At 35.7% G+C, this 22961-nt stretch overlaps 1 protein-coding gene across 10 annotated transcripts in view; it reads left to right on the forward strand.

Moving 5' to 3' along the window:
• Positions 1-22961, forward strand: part of TCF12 (transcription factor 12) — a 393556-nt gene that overhangs the window by 360164 nt on the left and 10431 nt on the right. For 5 of the 10 annotated variants that reach the window (XM_059180606.1, XM_059180607.1, XM_059180613.1 and 2 more), the window contains 6 exons: positions 2959-3032; positions 4047-4118; positions 4872-5078; positions 13504-13618; positions 14647-14809; positions 19611-19843. In XM_059180606.1, coding sequence (XP_059036589.1) covers positions 2959-3032; positions 4047-4118; positions 4872-5078; positions 13504-13618; positions 14647-14809; positions 19611-19843 — 864 coding nt within the window. The remainder of the gene's footprint in view (positions 1-2958; positions 3033-4046; positions 4119-4871; positions 5079-13503; positions 13619-14646; positions 14810-19610; positions 19844-22961) is intronic. The other 5 variants (XM_059180611.1, XM_059180616.1, XM_059180610.1 and 2 more) reach the window with 3 other exon arrangements.

Consider the following 22961-nt stretch of genomic DNA (forward strand, 5'->3'; position numbering starts at 1 on the left):
GATTAAATAATTTGATGATTAGTATCCTGTTACAGGCCAATCACCCAAAGGGAAATGGGAAAGATGGAGCAAAATGTTTGAAAATAAAATATTGTAAACATCAAAAGAAACTACTTTCAAAGTAAAGTCTTTTTCAAAATGGATTATGATTAACCTCTTATTCACATAAAATTCATAATTCTACATCAATGCTTGGAACACACTAATGGCTGCTGAATTCTGCTTGTTATATAAATTATCCTGTTCCAATGTACAGCTTTAGATTGTCCATAATTTGTGTAGTTGAAATAGGATTATCTTTGTATGTCTCACAGGAAACCTTTAATTGTCCTCAAAATATTGTGATATGCTTACAGGTTCAAAAACAAAAACAAAAACAAAAAAACCTGTTAGCTGATAAAGTATATTAACACTTTTTTTTTTTTTTTTACAATATTAGTGTCTAAATTTTCTCTATGTAATCACAACACTATGCATATAATTGTGAAATACAGTCAGGTTAAGAATCTATGTATCCAGCTTTTCAACTTGCAAAATATATATGATTGATGGGAATACAATTACTAAGTTACTCAGCTAAAGTAAACTATAAAAGTTAAAATAGTTATCATAAGTTTTCAGTGCTTCCTAAATGTAGCAAATAATCTACAACAATAGGCTTGATGGAACATAGGTTAAGACTAACATTAGCTTTAGTGGCTCAGTGGTTGGGCCTCTGCCTTCAGCTCAGGTCATGATCTCAGGGGCCTGGGATCAAGCCCCGCATCCGGCTCTCTGCTCAGCGGGGAGCCTGCTTCCCCCCATCTCTCTGCCTGTCTCTCTGCCTACTTGTGATCTCTCTCTCTCTCTGTCAAATAAATAAAATGTTTAAAAAAGAAAAAAAACTTGAGTTAGCAGTAAATGAGACAAATTAAGTAACCTTCGAGTTCTCCAACTTCAGATTTCTAATACAACTATGGTTGTCAGTGATGCTTTTATTAAGAACAAAAATATGTATTGAGTGAATGTTTTTTATTAAGAACAAAAATATGTATTAAGTGAATGTTTTTTGTTATTTTCTATAAATAATTTGTTTCCAAGTGCACAGTCATGAAAATAGTATTTTCGATCAGTCATTTTTTTTTTTTTAACTATTTGGCATGACCATTTAAACACTGCGTTCTCCCCAACACATGGATGAATTAACCCTTTCATTTTTTTAATAGTTTTTTTTTCCTTTTTTTTTTTTTTCTACTCTGAACTACTTCTTTCTCTTTATGTTATTATATTGCTACCTTCTAAAGTTGAAGGGTAAACATTTAACAAGTTTCATAATGACATTTTCCAAATTTGGTGTAAATTATACCAGGAAAATGTTCAATAGATAATCCTAAATGTATTTGCAGACATTTGAACTTGGTGCATTTGTGTATAATTTAATGGCACAAGTTAGTAAGACATTTTAGAAAGCAGTTTGGCTCTGTGACTTGAGGATCATAAATATATTTATACCTTTTAACTCGGAAATGCTTTTTATCCTTGGGGTGCCTAGGTGTCTAAATCAGTTAAGCATCTGACTTTTTTTTTTTTTTTTTAAGATTTTATTTATTTATTTGACACAGAGAGAGATCACAAGTAGGCAGAGAGGAAGGCAGAGGGGAAGGTGGAAGGGGAAGCAGGCTCCCCGCTGAGCAGAGAGCCAGATTCGGGCCCCATCACAGGAGACTGAAATCATGACCTGAGCCGAAGGCAGAGGCTTAACCCACTGAGCCACCCAGGCGCCCCTAAGTATCTGACTTATGAGTTCAAGCTCCATGGTGGGCTCTAGTTTTAAAAAAGAAAGAAAGAAAGAAATGCCATTTATCCTGAAGACATGTTCCCAAAAAGAAAATAACAGTATTTACCATTTACAGTATAGTAATACTTTTCGTGATAGCTAACTGAAAGCAGCCAAAACATCCAATAGTGAGGTAATAATGGTGGTTAAATAAATTATGATCTAGAAAATCAGGTGGATATTAACATAGTCATTAATAACACTATCATAAAGATTATGTAAAGCCATGGGCGAGAAACAGAATTTTTTTTTTCAATTTATTTATTTGACAGAGATCACAGATAGGCAGAGAGGCAGACAGAGAAAGAGGAGGAAGCAGGCTCTCCGCTGAGCAGAGAGCCCGATGTGGGGCTCGATCCCAGGACCCTAGGATCATGACCTGAGCTAAAGGCAGAGGCTTTTAACCCACTGAGCCACCCAGGCACCTCCGAGGAATAGAATTTTAAATCACATATATTTTAAGCACATTTTCTCAAGTTAATGTGTGCTAATGGATAAAGTCTGAAGATACGCAAACATAAAAGTAATTTGGGGTTTTTTTGTTTGTTTGTTTGATTTTGTTTTTTGAAGTATAGTTGACACACAATGTTACATTAATTTTAGGTGTACAACCTAGTGATTCAACAACTCTATATATTGTGCTATGCTCACTGCAAGTGTAGCTACCATCTGTCACCATATAATACTATTACAATACCATTGACTAGATTCTCTATGCTGTACTTTTCATCCCATGATTTACTCATTCCATAAGTGGAAGCTATAATTCCCACTTTTTCACCCACTTTTTCCTTCCCCCATCTATCCTCTCCCAACCATCAGTACTTTGTATTCGTGGGTCTGTTCCTGCTTTTTTTGTTACAAAATAACAGTAGTTAATAATAACTAATACAAATTTTTTTAAAGTATTTTTAAAAGTATAGTTTTTTTCCAACTCCCTACATTGTTGTAATAATAATGAAAAAAATGTTTTTAATGTATTGGGGTTATAAGTAGCCAATACTACATTGAAGGCTGAATAAAAATGCTTACATAAGTTTATATATAGCGACAGAACATTGTTACTGTTTCTTTCAGAACATTATCAAGATCTTTGAATTAACCAAAATACCTATATGTGGTTTTGTGTTTTGTTTCAACAGGTACCAGTCAGTGGCCCAGACCTGGAGGTCAAGCTCCTTCATCCCCAAGCTATGAAAACTCACTCCACTCCCTGGTAAGAGCCTCTTAGGAATAAATGGGTCACTTTTATCTGATAGTGTGGGTGCATTTTTTTCAGTAAATCTTGAGTAACAATGAAAAAACAGTAGGATAGCATTACATACAAATTCTTTAGTAACAAATGGCCTGATGTAGTTTAACTATATAAGATACATTGGGTGTGCCTTTTGCCATCTGTTCTTTGGGACCTCAGGCTTCTGGTCTCAGGACAGCTGGTATTAAAATAGAGTTATAGGATTTTTGCTCCTTTGATAAATCTAGAGTTCAGTTCTTCTATACTTTTATGTTTACCTATGAGAGGAAACAAAAAAACAAAAAAAGCACAGAGACCAAGTAAAAGCAAGAAAGTTAGTCCAGCAGGGGAAAAGGGCACATTTTATTCTTTCTCATGTGACTATTCTGTAATGGTTTATTACATTCCTATTAAAAGTTTAAAATGTAGTATCAGCTATATTTGTCATGAAAAGTGTTATTTCCCATGTTTCTTTTTTTTTAAAAAATGTATCGTGTTCATTGTAAAAGCAAAAATGTTCTTTAATGAAATGAATAAAGCAGTAGAATAAAAGAGCCTGTCTAGGTATTGTGCATGAAGAATTTGTGGTAGAATGTTAACTGCTGTTGCTTGTCAATGCTTACCACAGAATTACAAAGGATTATAAAAACAAAATGAGGATAACTTGATGGAATGCTAAGTCATGCTATCATTCAATAATTCCAGGTTGCAAATAGAAAAGTTCTTTTTCTGTGACTAACAGAACAATTGAAAGGAAAGTCTTCTTCTCTCATATTTTGCAAGCAGATATAAGCAATGTGTGCTGTTTAGATGCTAACCTTATAACTTTGCTGTTAAATCCCAGCCTTCTCATACCTTAATACAAGTAGATCTTGCAGGTCTCCGCGTTAACTTTACTAACATGTTATGCTGACATGCGCATCAGCTATTTCCTCATCTCTTTTGGAGTTAATCTTAACCTGTGCTTTGCCTCCTGTTCTGTCTTGACTTTGCCAGAAAAATCGAGTTGAGCAGCAACTTCACGAGCATTTGCAAGATGCAATGTCCTTCTTAAAGGATGTCTGTGAGGTACTATTTCTTTTAGATGGTGCCTTTTTTGTGTTTCAGTTAATTATACTTCCTATTATCCATTTAAACTCCTCAAGCCTGTACAGACTCCAAAGTCTTTTAAAATCACACAATGACCATTTTCGTTTTTGTACAGTATATAAAAATAGACTTTTGTTCTTTCATGTTATTGAGAGTGATTCCTTTTAAAAGAGCTCTACTGGCATGTGCTTTTGATTTTTAAAATTCTAATATGTTTGTATATGGGGCATGTGTGTATCCACAGACAATATCATTTCCTCAGTTTTGTGAAAGAGCATATTTGGATGTGTTCACCATTTCAGATAGGTATGCTTTGTTCACTTAAAACAAAGTTATAGCTTAAACTTGATGAATTTGAGGACCCTTCTCTAAATTGCCTGCATCTCAAAGATCAGTATTAAAGTCCATGTTACCGCTTTTATTACCAATAATTATCAGACACAGCAGTATAGTTTTCATCTTCTGTAGGAAGCTAAAAGAAATAGCCTCATGGTAGATTGGTAAATAGATTTTTATGAAGCAGTGATTTGTTTCTGAAGCATTGTTAATTTTGCATAGTCAGCAAATATCCTTGCTTTGATTCTCAATTGTAGTACAGGTAGTTGCTTTTGAAGCTACATGATAGTACATTTTACTTGCTGTCTTCCATATATCCCAAAGTAGAAAACATAGCAGTTTAATAATTTAACAGATATCAGTGGTAACGTCCATGTCTTTTTTCAATCTGTACAGCAGTCTCGAATGGAGGATCGTTTAGACAGATTGGATGATGCTATCCATGTGCTGCGGAACCATGCTGTGGGACCGTCCACCAGTTTGCCTGCTGGTCACAGTGATATACACAGTTTATTGGGACCATCCCATAATGCACCAATTGGAAGCCTCAATTCAAACTATGGCGGATCAAGCCTTGTTACAAGCAGTCGATCTGCTTCAATGGTAAAGTAGTGCTCATCTCTTTTGTAATGACCACTAATGCCTATAGTCCTAAATGTTTTTCATGAAATCTTTGGAAGAGAAGTCCTTTTTTAAAAAGTACTTATTGGACAGGGTCATTGGCAGAGCATTGGCCCTTAAAGTCCTGCTACAATCATGTGCAAAGAGCTAAAACTCTCTGCAAGTTCATTTTAGCTTAAACTTAGATTTTTTCTTTCCAGATGTGTGGCCAGAACAGTTTTGCCTTGAAATAGTGTGTAGGAAGTCTGAAGAGCAAAAAACAGTAAAGCAAAACTGAATTTTAAGGGGTCTGGCTGTTTGTTATAATTCAGAACCAGCCTTCAAAGGCAGAAGGAATGTGAAATTATTTGTACACTCCAAATTTAAGCTTTATTACCAAATGAAGAAAATATGGAGTAATTTTAAGAATAGCTGTAATTTAAATGACAATGAAAGGAAAAAATATTCAGTTAATTTCTGAAGAGAATAAGATAATTCAATCCATCTTTTTAAAAACATAATAATTCTTTAGAGAGAAAAAAGTAAAATTTTTTAACAAATCAAAAAATTTTTTACATGTCCTATGTTATTTTTTATCCAGATTGTCTTGAAAGGAATGAAGCTCTTTTTGAACCCGCAGTTTAACTGATGCCGTGTGTTTGAATGTTTATAGCATTGTTTTTAGGATTTATTGCATGCTATGAAATATTCTCCTATGAAACAGATTTCTAGCTGTAAGCCATGTGATCAAGGGTAAAATTCACCTATCACCAAAATAATTAGGTGCCCCAAATGCTGAAGGCTTGTGTTCTATAAAACAGGATTGGTTCCAGATTTTCACATTCACATGTCAGACAGCCATTTATATTCATTTTGGAGCAGCTGAAGTAAACATCAAACACGGCTGCCTAGTTTCCTGAATACAGTGTTTTCGGCAGCATAAGTAACATTAGATGCCTGCATATCTTAACAACCAGTTTGGGTTTTTTTTTTTGTTGTTTTTTGTTTTTGCAATGTCAGAAACTTGAAATTCAGGCTCTTTCTAAATTTTTGTTGCATTCAGTAAGCTAATAAAATGTGGAAACATTTAAAATTATGAAAGTCATAGAAATAGAAGGGGGTATTATCACTGTTAATAGTAATAGTAAAATAATATCAGTAGTTTAATAAGATAGCATTGTTGTAAATATAAATGCAGAATGTCAAATAATTATTTTGTTGAAATAAGTGCTTATCCTTCTTTATAAGAATGACTTAAAAATTAAATATACCTAAATCCCAAGTTTGCCTGAACTGCAACATTTGAAGTTATTCCTTCACCTCTTAATTGTCTTTTGATTCTTCCCTCTTAATAGTTCACTGCTCCTATATAATATTTGATATATCTCTGGCTCCTCCCAATTAAATGTCAAGTTTGTATAAAAACTTCTGTCTTTCGGAGGTTGTTTTTATGAACTTTGGATGTGAGTTGGAAAGAGACTTTTCAAAACCCAGTCCTCCAAAGCCATGTAGAAATCTAGTACATTTTAGAAGGACTTTTGGAGGGAAAGATTGTTTCATTAGATATTACTCTGAAGTTTAATTTAAAAAGTAGCTTCTGTTATATCCTTTAGGAATATGCTGCCTACTTCAGAGCATCAACAAAAAGGCTGCCAGAAATATTCTTTTAAAAGGAAAAAAAAAAGTAGTTTAGAAAAAGTCTTCTTATTAGGAAGTACATCTGACTTGGTCTGAGCCACAGTTCTAGAGCAGCTAAGTCCACACTATTGCTCAGTATGTCTACCAAAATCCTCTTTCCAGTTCTGGCCTTTTTCGAGACGTGGAGCTGGTGAAAATCTGCCAGACATCGTCTGCTCGATCCATCCCATCCAGATTCAGTCAGTAGTGGAGTGAGTAATGGATCCACAGATGTTTCTGCCAGGCTTACCCTCAAAATATAAAAGTTATTAACTGTCAAAAAAAAATCTGAAACTCTCTGGTGACTCACTCTCCATCTCCCATCCTTCTGAAATGAACAGTTTAGCTCTGAGTCCTTAGTTCTCAATTTCAGCAAAAAGATCCAAGGATAGAATGAAATGAAGCTCATTGTGAGCCAGGGACTCTCCCACCTAAGTCTTAGGCATTTGGTTGAGGAGGATTCTTATCCTGGCAGCTCTTCAACTATCTGAGGACATCAGTAGTGCCAGGAGCCCCCTTCTTACACGCCCAGTAACCCACCTGTGTGAAATCAACTCTCTTCATATTGGAAGGTATGTGATATAGCTATTGCCAGCCATCTCCAAGAATTAATCTCCTGCTTTTATTATTCCCTCCTGCCCCTCTGTATTCTAACTGATGATGACTAAGAAATTACACAATTTTACATTCTCAAATCACTTTTCCTTTTTGGTCCTGTTTGACTTTCTGGTAGTTTTATATTTTTCCTTTATATTAACATAAATTAGTATTTGTTTTAAAGGTTTCTAAAAATGGAAGTTACGTGGCCAAAATTACGAAGTAACCACAGAAATATCAGTTTATAAACCATTCTGTATCACCATATAGAATTTGTAAGGTCAGCTTCTCTCTAAAGTATGTAATTTTCATCATTCCATTTATTTTTTGCAGACAATAGAATTATTCTAATAAATACCATTTCAGAATTCCACAGAACATTCAAATAAAATTTTGGTTTTCATGGGACTTTACTGTAGGTCACTATCCTAATTGCAAGTTTTAAATAGGATATTGCTTTCTCTCCTAGCATTTAGAAGAGGGATCAGCATTCTTCTGTAAAAGGCCAGATAGGGGTGCCTGGGTGGCTTAGTGGGTTAAGCCTCTGCCTTCGGCTCAGGTCATGATCTCAGGGTCCTGGGATTGAGCCCTGCTTGGGGCTCTCTACTCAGCAGGGAGCCTGCTTCCTCCTCTCTCTGCCTGCCTCTCAGCCTACTTGTGATCTCTGTCAAATAAATAAATAAAATCTACTTTTAAAAAAAGGCCAGATAATAAATATTTTCAGCTTTGCAGGCTATATGGTCTCTGTCACAACTACTTAACTCTAACATTGTAGCATGAAAGCAGCCAGAGACATTATGAAATCAAATGGGTGTGGCTGTGTTCCACTAAAACTTCATTTACCAAAGAGCGCCTTAATTTATTAAAAAAACCAGGACCAGATTTAACCAATAGTTCACACCTTGCCAGTTTTTGAATTACAACATAAATTAGCTTCCCAATGCAGGTAACAAGGGTTTAACAAGTTTTCTTCTTTTTCTTGTAGATTAAAACTGCTTGCCTTTTTTTTTTTTTTTTAAATGAAATTGGTTTGGGAGTTTTGTTGAAGTAGTTGGAATATTTGAGGTAGGCCAGAATACACTTAGAGTAGAAGAGTAAGAGTTGATATCTAGAAAAAAGTGTTACAGACAGCCCAGCGCTCACCTGCAATGCTATCAAGATTGCTTGTTATAACAGGCTACATAGACAGGTTTAATCAAAATAGTGTCTCTTGGTCAGGGAAATAACTTAGTTGCTGATAAACTTTCTTTACATTGTTTTCGATTGTAAGAAGATTATGTCAATAATAGTCACCCATAGCTGATAGTATTGATATTTGAAAGGGCCATCTTCTTGTCTTATAGATGAAATAATTGGTATTCCAGAAGAAGATTTTTATATTTCACACCAAGGAGATAAGACTACCAACTGCGAGAAACATATGTTAATAGAAGCCAAAATCAAAAGACTGGATTTTGACTGTTACTTTCAACTAAACTTGACCAGCCTCAAAGTTTAGAAGTAAATGAGGTTTCTACTACAGAAAGCTTTTAACATTATTTTAACTATCTAATACACATAAAAATTAAATTCTTAGAAAGATTACTGTGTAAGAAAAAGAAACTAAGAAATAAATAATTCCTGCTTTTTGAAATATAATTAGTATAGCCAGCCTGACAAAGTTTTAATATTTGCTCTTATTTTTTAATAGGATTGATATTTTCATTTACTTATTTCATATTCCCTTTCAACATTTTTGATGATTTCTTCATATTTGCTGAATGCAAATGTAAAACTTGAGACTTTTTTGTCAGATAGTCTTACTAGGATATGATTGGTATACTTTCAAATTTTAAAGTCAGGATTTTGGGAACTATTAAAATGTTCAACATTGGACTTCAATTTTGCTGCCACTTATTTAGTGTAAGAATAAACTCTTGGAATAAACTACTAACTGGAAAAAATACCAAAAAGGACCAGAATTGTTAATTTTACTTGGACATTATTAAAAGGTCTCAACAGTATAAAAGTTACTGTATGTCATATCTGTTTATGGCTGTGTAGATAGCTCATGATACCGCTTTTATCTTTAACAGAAAGTACTCATTCCTCTAAGAGTGATTTCAACGTCATACTAAGTTATGTGAGAAGTTTTTTGTATTAATGGAAGCTTGATGGAAATCTTAAAAAGTTCCTTATTTATGATATAAAACTTATCCATAAGGTCTTTTGATTTCTTTGTTATAAATACTAAGGAAATTTAATGCAACCATTTCTTTTAATTTTTTTAATTATTTGGGTTTTTCTTGTTTAAGCCATGGTTGAAGATGTCTGGTGTTCTTTTGTGACAGCAGAATAAACAGTGTTAAATTGTAGGATTTAAAGTCTCTTATATAATGATGTAAATATATGTTTTATCTGTTTTCTAAATCTTAAAGCAGAGAATCGAGAATAGTTGTAAGAGACAATTAAGATGAAGTTATTAAAGACTAACATGCAAATAAAGTAATATTTATTCAAAGTTCACACTTTTGTCACATAGCAAATTTGAATTGTTTTAACCTTACATTTAGACAGTATTTAATTTTATTAGTATAGGTGTATGCCATAGAAATTGCACGTCTAGGTTTCAAATGAATTGAAGGAGTTTATTTTTAACTATATTTTACTTTTTCTAACCAATTTTTTCCTAAGTGGGCAGTTTAATTTTTTTTCATTAAAACTACATTATGGTGGTTTTTAAGAGATTTGATACCATTTTTTAAATTCAGAATTGTTCCAAATGGCAACTTTTTTAAGTTTGAAAACCATATAGGTTATATGTTTATGGCAATATCATTAAAGAAGCACCACATTCTACCGTTTCTAGCCTAAAACCCCTCTTTAGGTAAAACAAAATACATACAGAAAATCAGTCTGTAGATTAATACTGATTAATTTAATTAATTAGTATTCAATGAACAGTACAAATGGAACAAATTATTAGAATAGAGTTCATAATCAGAGAGGAATTCATACTCAGTACTTTTCAGTCTGCTTCTTAATTCACAAGACCTCTTATTCATCAACTAATTAGATTTAGCATTTTTCTATTGTGGGTGCTAAGGCTATTGGCCAAATTAAATGAAAACAGGTCCCTTGTTGGGTGCTCCCACAAAAGTAAGGCCATACACAGATTGTGAAGATTCAGAATGCAGGATGATGTCATTTAATGAGATGGGCCTTTTATTCTGAAATAGAGCTCTTCATAATAATTGGAATATAGAGCATAGCAGGCCTAGGGGTTTGCCTTCCCCTACTTCTCCCCCAGTAGCAGCAGCCTGTCAGCTGTATGCTAACGAGAGGAACAATTAAACATAGGGTCCTATCTGGCTGGCCCAGTCTCTGAGCTCAGACAAAGAACTGTTTATACACCTGTTGTGTCTGTGGACAGAGCTTTTTGAATGGGTAGCTGCAGATTAAAAGGAGGACATGGGAGCCAGTGTGAGCAAGGGTTAAATAGAACTTTAAGAACTGTGAAAGTCAAATTCTCCAGAAAATATATGAGGGCCATTTGCAAGGGGAATCAAGTTACAAAAAAAAAAAAAGTTCCTGCTAACTTCATTAACATGAAGAACTCCAGACTTCAAGCTTTTTGCTAGTCTGAGGCCATTATTTAAAGCTTTAATATTTTGGGGGGGATCCAAAAAAATACTTAATTTATAGTATTCCAAAGAGATGAAAATATTTGTTGGTGTTTATATCCCAAAACAAATTGATCAGCCATCCGATTTTCCTTCAGGGAAAGGAATCTAAGATTTACTTAGATAATGATTCAGAAAATCAAAGAATTGTTTTTACTAATAAAATAAAAAGAAGTAAGAATTCAGAAGATGCATCATCACTTATTGGTTGGATGGAAATTCAGTCTGTGACTATTCGACAGTATTGTCTTACAAAGCTGTAAAATGAGTTGTACATATACAGTATAGAGTAAATGCACATATGTTTAAAAGTTTAAGTTTTAAAAGACTATTTTCTTTTAAGTTACTTGGTATGAATACTTGGCTCAGAATAGTAGGTGAAAACAAAATTTACCACATATTACCAAAGATCAGGGGAAGTTTTGTTTTAAGTTCACATTCTAAACACAAACACAGAAATCTTAGCTTTTACTTTGTCCTGCAATGATTTCTTCAGCCAGTCAATATTGTTCTGGTAGTATTTATCTTTAGAATAGGCTTAGGCTCCTAAAGTCCCAAAGGTTTTATAGCTGTATATTGTATTTATATTATATTTATTTTTATAAATGGGATTTTTTAACTGACCTTCTTAGATCATTAAGTAGTTTATAGCAAGCAAAGAAAGCAGCTAATCCTCAGCAATGACTGATCCTTAAATAAATTTAGAAGTACACAGGGAATACATTAAGTGGGCTTTTATTTATTTTTTTTTTAAAGATTTTATTTATTACTTATTTGACAGAGAGAGATTACAAGTAAGCAGAGAGGCAGGCAGACAGAGAGAGGAGGAAGCAGGCTCCCTGCTGAGCAGAGAGCCCGATGCGGGACTCGATCCCAGGACCCTGAGATCATGACCTGAGCCGAAGTCAGCGGCTTACCCCACTGAGCCACCCAGGCGCCCTTAAGTGGGCTTTTAAAAATTACATTAAAGGGCCACCTGGATGAATCAGTCAGTTAAGTGACTCTTGATTTTGGTTCAGGTCATGATCTCAGTGTTGTGAGAGATGGAACACCACCTCGGGCTCCATGCTGGGCTTGGAGCCTGCTTAAGAATCTCTCTCCCCGCTCCTACTCTCCTCTCCTATGCCAGCCTCCCTCCTTGGAAATTTTTAAAAAGAAAAGCTACATGAAAGATAAGAGTAAGGACAGAGCGCAGACATTTCTTTAAAAGGGTGGTGAAAAACCTGATGTTTTCTAATCTAGTCCAGTACCAAATGGCCTGTTGCCTGAAACTTTGCTTTGGTGCCTTTTGTTGGGTTCACAGGAAACCAAAGGATAAACTTGCACAGGGGTATTTATACCTCTTAGGGTAAAATCCATACAAATTCATGAAAGATAAAAGCTAAATTAATTACTCAAGAGGGGGGGCGCCTGGGTGGCTCAGTGGGTTAAGCCGCTGCCTTCGGCTCAGGTCATGATCTCAGGGTCCTGGGATCGAGTCCCGCATAGGGCTTTCTGCTCGGCAGGGAGCCTGCTTCCCTCTCTCTCTCTCTCTCTCTCTGCCTGCCTCTCCATCTACTTGTGATTTCTCTCTGTCAAATAAATAAATAAAATCTTTAAAAAAAAAAAAAAAAAATTACTCAAGAGGGATCCAGAGCAAAAGAGTTTGCTGGGATTGAGGGATTTGTTGAAAAACAATGATTCTTATATATAACTCCAAGCAATAAACCTCTTAATTAAAGGCTTAATCTTGTAGTTGACACATGTGCTACTGTTCTAATAAAAGCTTTATTTGTAACCAGTTTTTCTAAAAATACAACTATAGCTAAAATACTTGGTGATACTTGCATGTCTTCTAATTTTAGGCTAATTGTGATTTATGCAATTAGCATAATTCATCTTTTTCTCTAAAACAATAAAAATACGTCATTTTTGTTGCCTGCCAATGCAGAACTTTTGTTTTAAGTTTATTTCATTTTATATTGCTTTTGCTGCTCTTCTAAAATTTTTGAGAGAGACAAAGGAAGAATAAAAAAGAAACTGTATGTGTGTGTGAGGAAAGGGTATAGCAAAGTATAGATAAATACTGTTACTACTTAGAGTGTAGCAATATTTTATTAAATGCAAATTCATACATATGGAATATGCATATGGAGTAGATTTGCAGATTGATTGATGCAGGATAATTAACAGATGCTATAATGTGTAGTGCTTTATGGTTTCTAGAGTGCTTTATCTCTGTTGGCTCATTCACTTCACACAGCAACCTTCTGTGGAATATAAAATTTTAAAGTTGGAATTTTTTTTTATTTTGATTCAGAAGCAGTGGTACCAGCAAGTCTTTTGAAATCCAAAAATCAGAAGAGTAGCATCCCAAAAAAATGTGTTAAATTCAGATGAATGATAGATTTCATTTTCTCTATTAGGCCCATTAAAAGAATTTAAACAATCATTGCCCCTAAATGGTCTTGACTTTTTTTTTTTTTTTTTTTTTTTTTCTTTTTAAACTTTAGGTTGGAACTCATCGAGAAGACTCTGTCAATCTCAATGGCAATCATTCAGTCCTGTCTAGTACGGTCACTGCTTCAAGCACAGACTTGAACCACAAAACACAAGAAAATTACAGAGGTAACTGTATTGTTGGTCCCAGCAGTAATGCATACAGAGATATCATTTGGAACACTGTCATCTTTCTTACAAGCAGATTGACATCTGTGAACCAAAAGTCATCTTAGGTGGGGCAATTCCAAACAGTAGTACCACTGAATATAGAGGGTAGGTATTTAGTTCCAATTTTCCTATTTGGCTGGGCCAACTGTAGATATTTATTGACAGATAGAACCACATGCAAACTGTTCAGTATTTTCTGGTCATCTTACCTGTTCATGATTCTGTTACATCTCTTTCCTAGTCACTTCCCCTCATGACTGAGCCCTTATGGTCCTTAGAGGCAGTAAAGAATTTTTCTGAGTATGTTGAGAGCTCCAAGTGATTTAATAGCTTTTATTTAGAAGATTATAATTTAATTGGAGAGACAGACAAACAATAAACTGATAAAAACAAACTGATAAATGTTATAATAGAGCTTATAAATACAAATATATTACTAATTTTAAGACCACCAAAGTAAAGTTTTCCCAGTTATATTTAATCATATGACCCATTTTATTGTGTTTATCTGGGAAAATGTTAAAGCTTATTTCCTTTACCTTAGCAGTATCTTAGAAGTCAGTTTTTAAACTGCATCAGGTTTCTCATATTTGTTCAGTTGTTAAATAGTGCCTTAAAGTGAGCATTAGAGTGACCATCAAGGTCAGACTTCTTCTTTTATTTATTTACTAATTTTTTAGGATTTATTTATTTGGGGGGCGGAGGAGAGAGAGAATCTCAAGCAGATTCCCTGCTGAGCATGGAATCTGATGCTTAACCCACTGAGCCACCCAGGCACCCCAGACTTCTTTTAAATACAGATGCTTTAAAAGTAATTCTCTCCAAGGTTTGTGGATCTGTTCATTCCACCGCTAAATAGTATATTATCATACATCTTCAGACGTCCATAAGAGTCCTGTAACAAGTAAAAACATTCACCATCTAGAAGGTTTTTTACTGTCTTAGTTCTAATTCTGGACATTTATGTTTCTTTGCCTCTTTGTTAGGTGGCTTGCAAAGTCAGTCTGGAACTGTTGTTCCAGCAGAAATCAAGACTGAAAACAAAGAAAAAGATGAAAACCTTCATGAACCTCCTTCATCAGATGACATGAAATCAGATGATGAATCCTCCCAAAAAGATATCAAGGTTTCATCTAGAGGCAGAACAAGGTATTTGTTAGCATCCAGGTATTACATTTCACTCACTCGCCATGGGTGAAAATGCTTTGAAAATTGAAGGGTGTCATGCATTTATTAAGTGTCATCTATGTTCTAGATACTGTGTTAGGACTTCATATTTTACCTCATTTAGTGCTCACAGTAGCCCTAAAAGGGGGGGGTGGGTCATAAAATGCTGACTTGAAAATTATGCATTCCATTATACCATAGTATTTTAGGGGCTACATATAAAAAAGAATTATATCCCTCCCTTCAGTTAGAGCACAAAATAATTAAAACAAGTCAAATTTTACATTTGGAGACATTTAGATTCAGTACACCAATAAATACTTAAATATATTATTTTAACGCTATGTTTATGGTAAAACTCTGTTGTATGATTTAAACCAGGGGTCAGCAAACTATGGCCCATGGGCCAAATCTAGCCCATGGTCTTTTTTAATAAATAAAGTTTTATTGGAACACTGCCATACCCCATTCATTTGCATATGGTCTATGGCTGCTTTCCCAACACGGTGGCAGATTTGGGTAGTTACAGCAGAGACCAGATGGCCCACAAAGCTGAAAATATTTACTATCTGGCCCTTTACAGGGGAAGTTTGCCAACTCCTGATTTAAACAATGATTTTTTTTTTTTTTTTTAAAGATTTTATTTATTTATTTGACAGAGAGAAATCACAAGTAGATGGAGAGGCAGGTAGAGAGAGAGGAAGGGAAGCAGGCTCCCTGCTGAGCAGAGAGCCCGATGCGGGACTCGATCCCAGGACCCTGAGATCATGACCTGAGCCGAAGGCAGCGGCTTAACCCACTGAGCCACCCAGGCGCCCAAAACAATGATTTGAGGAGAATATGGAAAAGGAAGTACTCCAGGTGGACTGATGTTGGAGATTTTCTAGAAACCAGACTTGACTTTGCTTTTCACTATGGATATTGATACATAGTACATTAGTTTAAATGATTTTCAGGTTCTTCCCTCGAATTTTTCTTCTAATTCTACATTAAATTTAGATGGTTTGGTGTATTTCTGGCATACCCTGGTTTTCTGGCATTAATAATATGTATATATATCACACACAGATATTTAAAACATTGTTCTTTGTATTAAATTAGGCTACAAAGAAGACCACGATGAGCACGGAAGATATAACTAAAAAAATTAAATTGAAAATTAATCTAAAAATTAAATTTTAAGGTTCTAATACTGTCATTTTTTTAAAAAGATTTTATTTATTTATTTGACACAGAGAGAGAGGTCACAGTAGGCAGAGCAGCAGGCAGAGATAGAGGGGGAAGCAGGCTCCCCACCGAGCAGGGAGCCCGTTGTGGGCTAGATCCCAGGACCCTGAGATCATGACCCGAGCTGAAGGCAGAGGCTTAACCCACTGAGTCACCCAGGTGCCCCTGTCATTTTTTTTTTTTTTGTAAGATTTTGTTTATGTATCTGAGAGAGAGCAAGAGCGAGCACAATCTGGAGGGAGGGGGAAATGGGAAGGAGAAACACTCCCAGCTGAGCAGAGAGCCCAGGACCCTGGGATCATGACCTGAGCTGAAGGCAGATGCCTACCTATCTGAGCCACCCAGGTGTCCCTTAATATTATCATTTTAGTATGCATTATACTCAGTTGTACAGGAGCATGAAGAAGTAAAAATTGGGTCAGAGAATCCAGAGACTACTCCTTTGAGGCATCTTAATTCTTTAGTAGTTTTATTATTCAAATAGAATTTTAAGAGAAATAATTTGCATCTTTCCTTCTTATTCATCTTTTCACCTTAAAGGTCAGAGTTCAGCAAACTTTCCATGTAAAGGGTAGACAGTAGCTATTTGAGGTTTTGTGGGCCATTGGGTGGGTCTCTGTCACAACTACTCAACCCTGCCATTATGATAAAAGCAACGAAAGTCAATACATAAACAACTGAGCATAGCTCTTTGAGTAAAATTTTATGTAAGAAAACAAGAAGCCAGTTCATGGGCCATAGATTACTGAACCCTATTATAGGTCATCAGAAAATGAAAAGGAGGTATAATAGTTTACTAGTAACAGCAGTGCTTAGTAATTAATGATAATCAATAGATTAATATCATGGTCCTTGATTGAATTATGGCTTCATCACATACTTGCCAAGTTACCCTGGACAAGTTGTTAAAACTCTCTGAACTTCAGGAGGTTTTTTTTCTCAAAAAAGAGAGTATTACAGGGTTCTTATGGAAATAAACTGAAAATGATGCATATAAAGCCCTTTGCCACTTTTTTGCATGCAGTAAGGTAGTATAGTTACTATTATGATAATGATGATTTTAGGAGTGTGGTATAGCCTTGTTTCCATAGAATACTTACCTGGGTCCTTGTCATTACACTGCCACTAATTAGCTATGTAATGCTAGGATCATCACTGATCTCTCTGGATCTGGCAGTAGTTCTCAGCCCTAAAGCACAAAATCCTGAAATGTTTTAGAAAAACAGGTTGTCTTAGTCCCAACTCAAGCTCACTAAATCAGCATCTCTGGTAGTGGGACCTTCAAAGCCTATATATTTCAGGTACCCCTGAAGATTCTGATGGGTGGCCACATTTGGAACCCTTTGGGCTAGATGATCTGTAAAGTTTCCTTTGAATAAAAGAGCTATTGATTCTAATATAAAAGAATATTTCTATGTAATTCTTGACAATTAGCTAGAAAAAATCTATTATGTACTTAATCTTTATTACACTACTCAAGTTTATTAGAGCTCCTTTGTGCATATTATTTCAGGGTTCTGAGAGACTCCTCAGTCATTTATTTCTGAAAAATAAATAGAATTTTCTAAAAGTAATTCCAGATCATCTCCTTCAAATGTTTGAGCTTTTATCTGATTACTTAATCTGTTTTCATTACAGAAATTTGGAAAATATAGAAAAGAACACAAAAATCACAAGAAACTGATCTTTCAAAAATTAACTACTATTTACTCTTTAATGAATAGATATCCCATAAATATAAATTGGAATTAAATTGGTTATCAGTTTTACAATATCAACTTTTTCACATAGCAATGTATTTTTCATATTTTCATCTGTCCCTGAGTTTTCTCACATGTTTTTTCCTTTGTTTTTAGTCAGCATTATTGAAGTTTAATTCACATATATATATAATAAAATGCACCATTTTAAGGGTACAGTTTTTGTCCAAATGTGTATGGTCTCACAACCACCACAACATTACTAATAAGAATATTTCTACCACCCCAAAAAGTTGCCTTTATGCCCCTTGGTAATCAGTACCCTTCTTCCATCCCCTGGCAGCCATTCATCTGCTTTTCATTATTAGAGCATTGTCTTTTCTAGAGGTTCTTGTAAATCATACAATATGTAGTCTTGTGTCTGGCATCTTTTACTTATTAGCACAATCTATAGCCTAATTTTTAGAGACTACACAGTAGACAGTTGTCTGGATGTACTGTGACTTATTTAACCTGTGTCCTATTATTGGACTCCCAGTTAGTTGATAGAGTAAATAATTCTGTTATCAACTTTTTTACATAAATTCCTATGCATATCCCTAATTATGTCCTTAGAGTGAATTTCTTAAGTTAGAATTGCTGATCAAGATATAAAGAACATTTTAAGGCTTTGGGTTCATTTTGCCAATTTGTCCTTCAAAAAATTGTTCCATTTGATTCATGGGTTTTTTTGTGGGTTTTTTGGTTTTTTTTTTTTAAGATTTTATCTATGTTTTGGAGAGAGAGAGTGTGCACATGACAGAGAGGGAGCACAAGAGGGAGCAGGAGACGCAGACTCCCCGCTGAGCAGGGAGCGCAACACAGGGATTGATCCCAGTACCTCAAGACTATGTCTCAACCCTGCCCTGTGGCTCAACCCTGCCCTGTGACTGAGCCAAGGGCAGATGCCTGGCAGACTGAGCCACCCAGGCACCCCATGCCTGTTTTAGAATCATCGCTACTGACGATATTTCTCTCTTAAACAAAAAGTAGTCATTTTCTGAGATACTTCTCTTATTCTGTGTCTTAAGCTTTTCTTCTTCCTCATCAGGTGAGGGGGGAAAAAAGCATGTGAGAGAGATGATTTGGAATATATTTAGGAGCACAGGTTAGGCAAATTATAGTACATTAGTATACTAGGACAGTGCTTCTCAAACCTTAATGTACATATGAACCAGCCAGGGATCTTGTTAAAATATAGCTTTCAATTCAATTCAGTAGAACTTTGAGAGTCTGTGTTTTTAACAAGTCCCAGTAATGCTGATGCTGATCACATTCTGTAGTAAGGCCCTAGAATGTTATGTAGTCATTCAAATTATGTTTATAAAGACTTAAGCTAGTATGGAGAAGTGTTTATGCTGAATATGCAATGGAAAATGCATTTAAAAATGTATGTTGTGGTGTGCCAGGGTGGCTCAGTTGGTTGAGCCTCTGAATTTTAATTTCAGCTCAGGTGGTGATCTCGGGGTTTTGAGATCAAGCCCTGCATCAGGCTCCACATTCAGCGTGGAGTCTGCTTGGGATTCTCTCTCTCCTCCTCTCTGCCCCTCTCCCCACTTATACAATGTGTTTGCTCTATAAGTAAGTAAATAAATAAATAAAAATTTTTGAAAGTGTATGTGATATAATTTCAACTATATATATATATATATATATATGCATTAAAGAAAGACTGGAAAGATAGATATATAGATATATATCTATATATATATATATAGATATAATCATGTTAAGTGTAACTATGTCAACTATTTGGTAAAATTTATAGGTAATTTTTATAGGGATCTAATAGACATTGTTGTTACTTCATTTTCTAGCAGTACTAATGAAGATGAGGATTTGAACCCAGAACAGAAGATAGAAAGGGAGAAAGAAAGGCGGATGGCTAACAATGCCAGAGAACGTTTACGTGTGCGGGATATTAATGAGGCATTCAAAGAGCTTGGTCGAATGTGTCAGCTCCATTTAAAGAGTGAAAAACCCCAAACAAAACTCCTTATTCTTCATCAGGCCGTGGCAGTCATCCTTAGTCTAGAACAGCAAGTCAGAGGTAAGTAGGTTCAGCAAAGATAAATAACTGTTCTGCCTTAGGTGGGCAGACTTTTCTTTTTTCACTTGCTCTTCTGCTTGGGAAGTTGTTTGTTAGGTTCAACTCCTACTTCTGCCACTGCATCATCAAGTTTTCTGTGTAGTTCTCTCACCTCTGCCTCCTAGTATTTGTCCATATCTGTAGGCTTGGTGCTTCCCACAAACCAGCACAACCCTTTGAAATGTTGCAGAGAATAACCAGCCTCTGCCTTCTGCTCAGCATTAGTGCTTTATGCCCTTCTTGTTCCTGTTCATGTTAAGTCTGATCTCCCACACTGTTGAATTTACCTGCCTAGGTCTGTTTTCCTCCCTGCTTCTTCCTGTCTTCCCCATTCTCTGTACTGAGTTTCTCTCCTACTTTACCCTGGGCTGTCTATTAAAATGGCCCTGCTGATTAATAGGATGCCTGATCATGGCCCCTCCCAGCTTTACTTCATATAGATGTTCTTCATACCCAGGTTAATATGGTCTCGGGGCTTATTTGTTGATTCCTGATCAGGAATGCTATGAACTTCTTGGCCTAATGTGCACCGACATGCTTGTGTGTTTCTCAGGGCAAATTGTAGTTTATTACAGGCTGATCAACTGCTGGCTCAGTCAAGTGCCCCAACTGTTTAATCTTTTAAGGAGTTTGATGGAATCTTGAAGAAGTTTTGAACATATTTTAAACAACTATTTATTGCACACCTCCTATCTAAATCACCTCTATGCTGGACCCTATCTTACCAATTAATATTCCTGCCCTTGAAACTTTTTATTATTGTTTATTTTTTTCATATTCCTCTTTGTTTTCTCATTCAGAGTTATGAATGTTTTATCCTAAGTCTTTTTGTGAAGAATTACAGATGTGCCCTTGGGTTCCAAACACTACCTCTAGCTTCTCTTCATTAAGAACAACTCTTTCTTATTTAATGGATGTTTATATGGGATTTTACTTAAAGAAAGTTAGAAAAGAAAAAAGAATATGAATAGAGCAGACACTTAACAACTATAACCATGGCCCCTCAGCATTGGTCACAACAGGAATACACTAAGGAAACCAGAGCTTGGAGAACTTGAATACACTTTCAGAAGAGCTTAACCATAGTAATTAATTGATCCATCCACTTCCGTCCAATATATTTAATAAGGATGATGAATAGATTATTTCATGCATAACCAGTATACCATTAAACTCAGATACTTGCTCTTGTCAAGGCCCTTGGACTATCTGTAAAGGGTGAATGTTAATGAAACCTGATTTTCAAGAATGTATAGACTCCCTTGGGATGCTCACAAAGAGTCTGATTGTTGCCCACTCATCTGTGGTAGGATCAGTGATTCCTTGAGCCTTCAGTATTTGCTCTCACTTTATCAGAGTTTTGGGTTTTTTTGTTTTTTTTTTCATTGTGTCTGACACCTTTTTTCTCACTCTGAAGGCAGTGAGGCACTTGTGTTTTGTGGTCCCTGTACATTCCTCCTTCTGCTCTGCAGACCCAAGATATTTTCTACCCTGGCTCTACCCAGCTATTTGCTGTAAAAACTGTTGTCAGCACCTGGTCTGTTTGGACAGCAGCAATGCAAGAACTTATCCCTGGACAGCTTTCCTTCCTGCTGTTTATTAGAGCTAGAATACAGAGTCCTTTATTTTTAAAAACACCTCATTTAAGATCAGACTCTTATATCTGAGTCATCAAAATGAGAAATACCTCTGTGTTTGAAAAAAGTTGTAAACTCCACCATGCCTGGGTGGATTTTACTCATTCACTTGTAAGATAACTTTCTGGTAACTGTTAATGGGTACTGACTTTTTTTTTTTTAAGATTTTTTATTTATTTATTTGACAGAGATCACAAGTAGGCAGAGAGAGAGAGAGAGGAGGAAGCAGGCTCCCTGCTGAGCAGAGAGCCCGATGCGGGACTCGATCCCAGGACCCTGAGATCATGACCTGAGCCGAAGGCAGCGGCCTAACCCACTGAGCCACCCAGGCACCCTGGGTACTGACTTTTTTGTGCAGTTCTGGAAAGCTCTATATAAGGAGCCATTGACTGATTAGAATTTGAACAGAATTTAAAATACACTGACTATAACTTCAGTTAGGGGCTGCTTTCATATTCATAAAAGCCTACCTTCCTCCCAACCTCAGACTCTGGGCTTCAAAGATCAGAGCTTTTATTTTATGTCTTTAATGTAAAAACCTTGGGATTCATTCAAGATCCTTCTTGAAAGGCGCTCTGATGGCTATCTGTCAAAATGGATTTAGAACCCTTCGTGCAGCCCACATTCCTCTGCCTTTCTATGGGAGCACCTTTAGAGTTTAATATGGCCAGTGTCTTCTCTGGACATTATCTCTAGCAGTTTTAAGTTATTTGAGTAACCTCTTTACTTCTGAGAGCCTCTTCATCCCTACAAGGGTTCTACTCAGCAGTCCCTGGGCACGTTGGTTTCTAGAAAGAGGTATATTTTGTTTATAGGACTACTTTGGGCATTCTCTGCACTTTTTCCTTACCTGATTTGGGATAGTGCTTCAGGACTGTATCTGGCTGTCTGCAACCTATTATCCCTGGACAAGTGGCTATATCAGGAGGGCAACCAGTTGTGTATTCTAGAGAAGAGCAGGAGGATTGGCTTCCCTTCTGAGCCTCAGATTTTGCCAGAGCACTTTTTGTGTCTTGGTGCTTCACATACCAAATTCTACTTAGTCCCTGCCATTGCCAGTTTAAGCCTTTCCGTTTTGACAACTATAAAATCAACATTAGTTTTACTAATTCTCAGTAGATTTTACATATTACTTTCAACTTTCTAGTCTTATCTTTACTAACAATTAGATTAGTGGTTAGACATTTCCTCCTCAAACTTTCACAGGTCCGCTCAGTCAGCTTACTTCCCTTCCAGGAATAATTTAAGGACAGTAGAACTATTAGGATTTTAGTTTCCTGGTATCTTAGTAAGTTTGAAGATGAATGAGCTAAGACAATGGTTCCCAAATCTGGCTAGTTAGTGCCAGAATCACCCGAGGCTTTTCCTTTTCCCAAATTTTCAGACCCTACTACCCTCAGGAGATTTTAATTTAGTTGCAGTGATATGGTAATAACGTGGTA

The sequence above is a fragment of the Mustela lutreola genome, chromosome 7 (assembly GCF_030435805.1).
Source record: "Mustela lutreola isolate mMusLut2 chromosome 7, mMusLut2.pri, whole genome shotgun sequence".
Lineage (NCBI taxonomy): Eukaryota > Metazoa > Chordata > Mammalia > Carnivora > Mustelidae > Mustela > Mustela lutreola.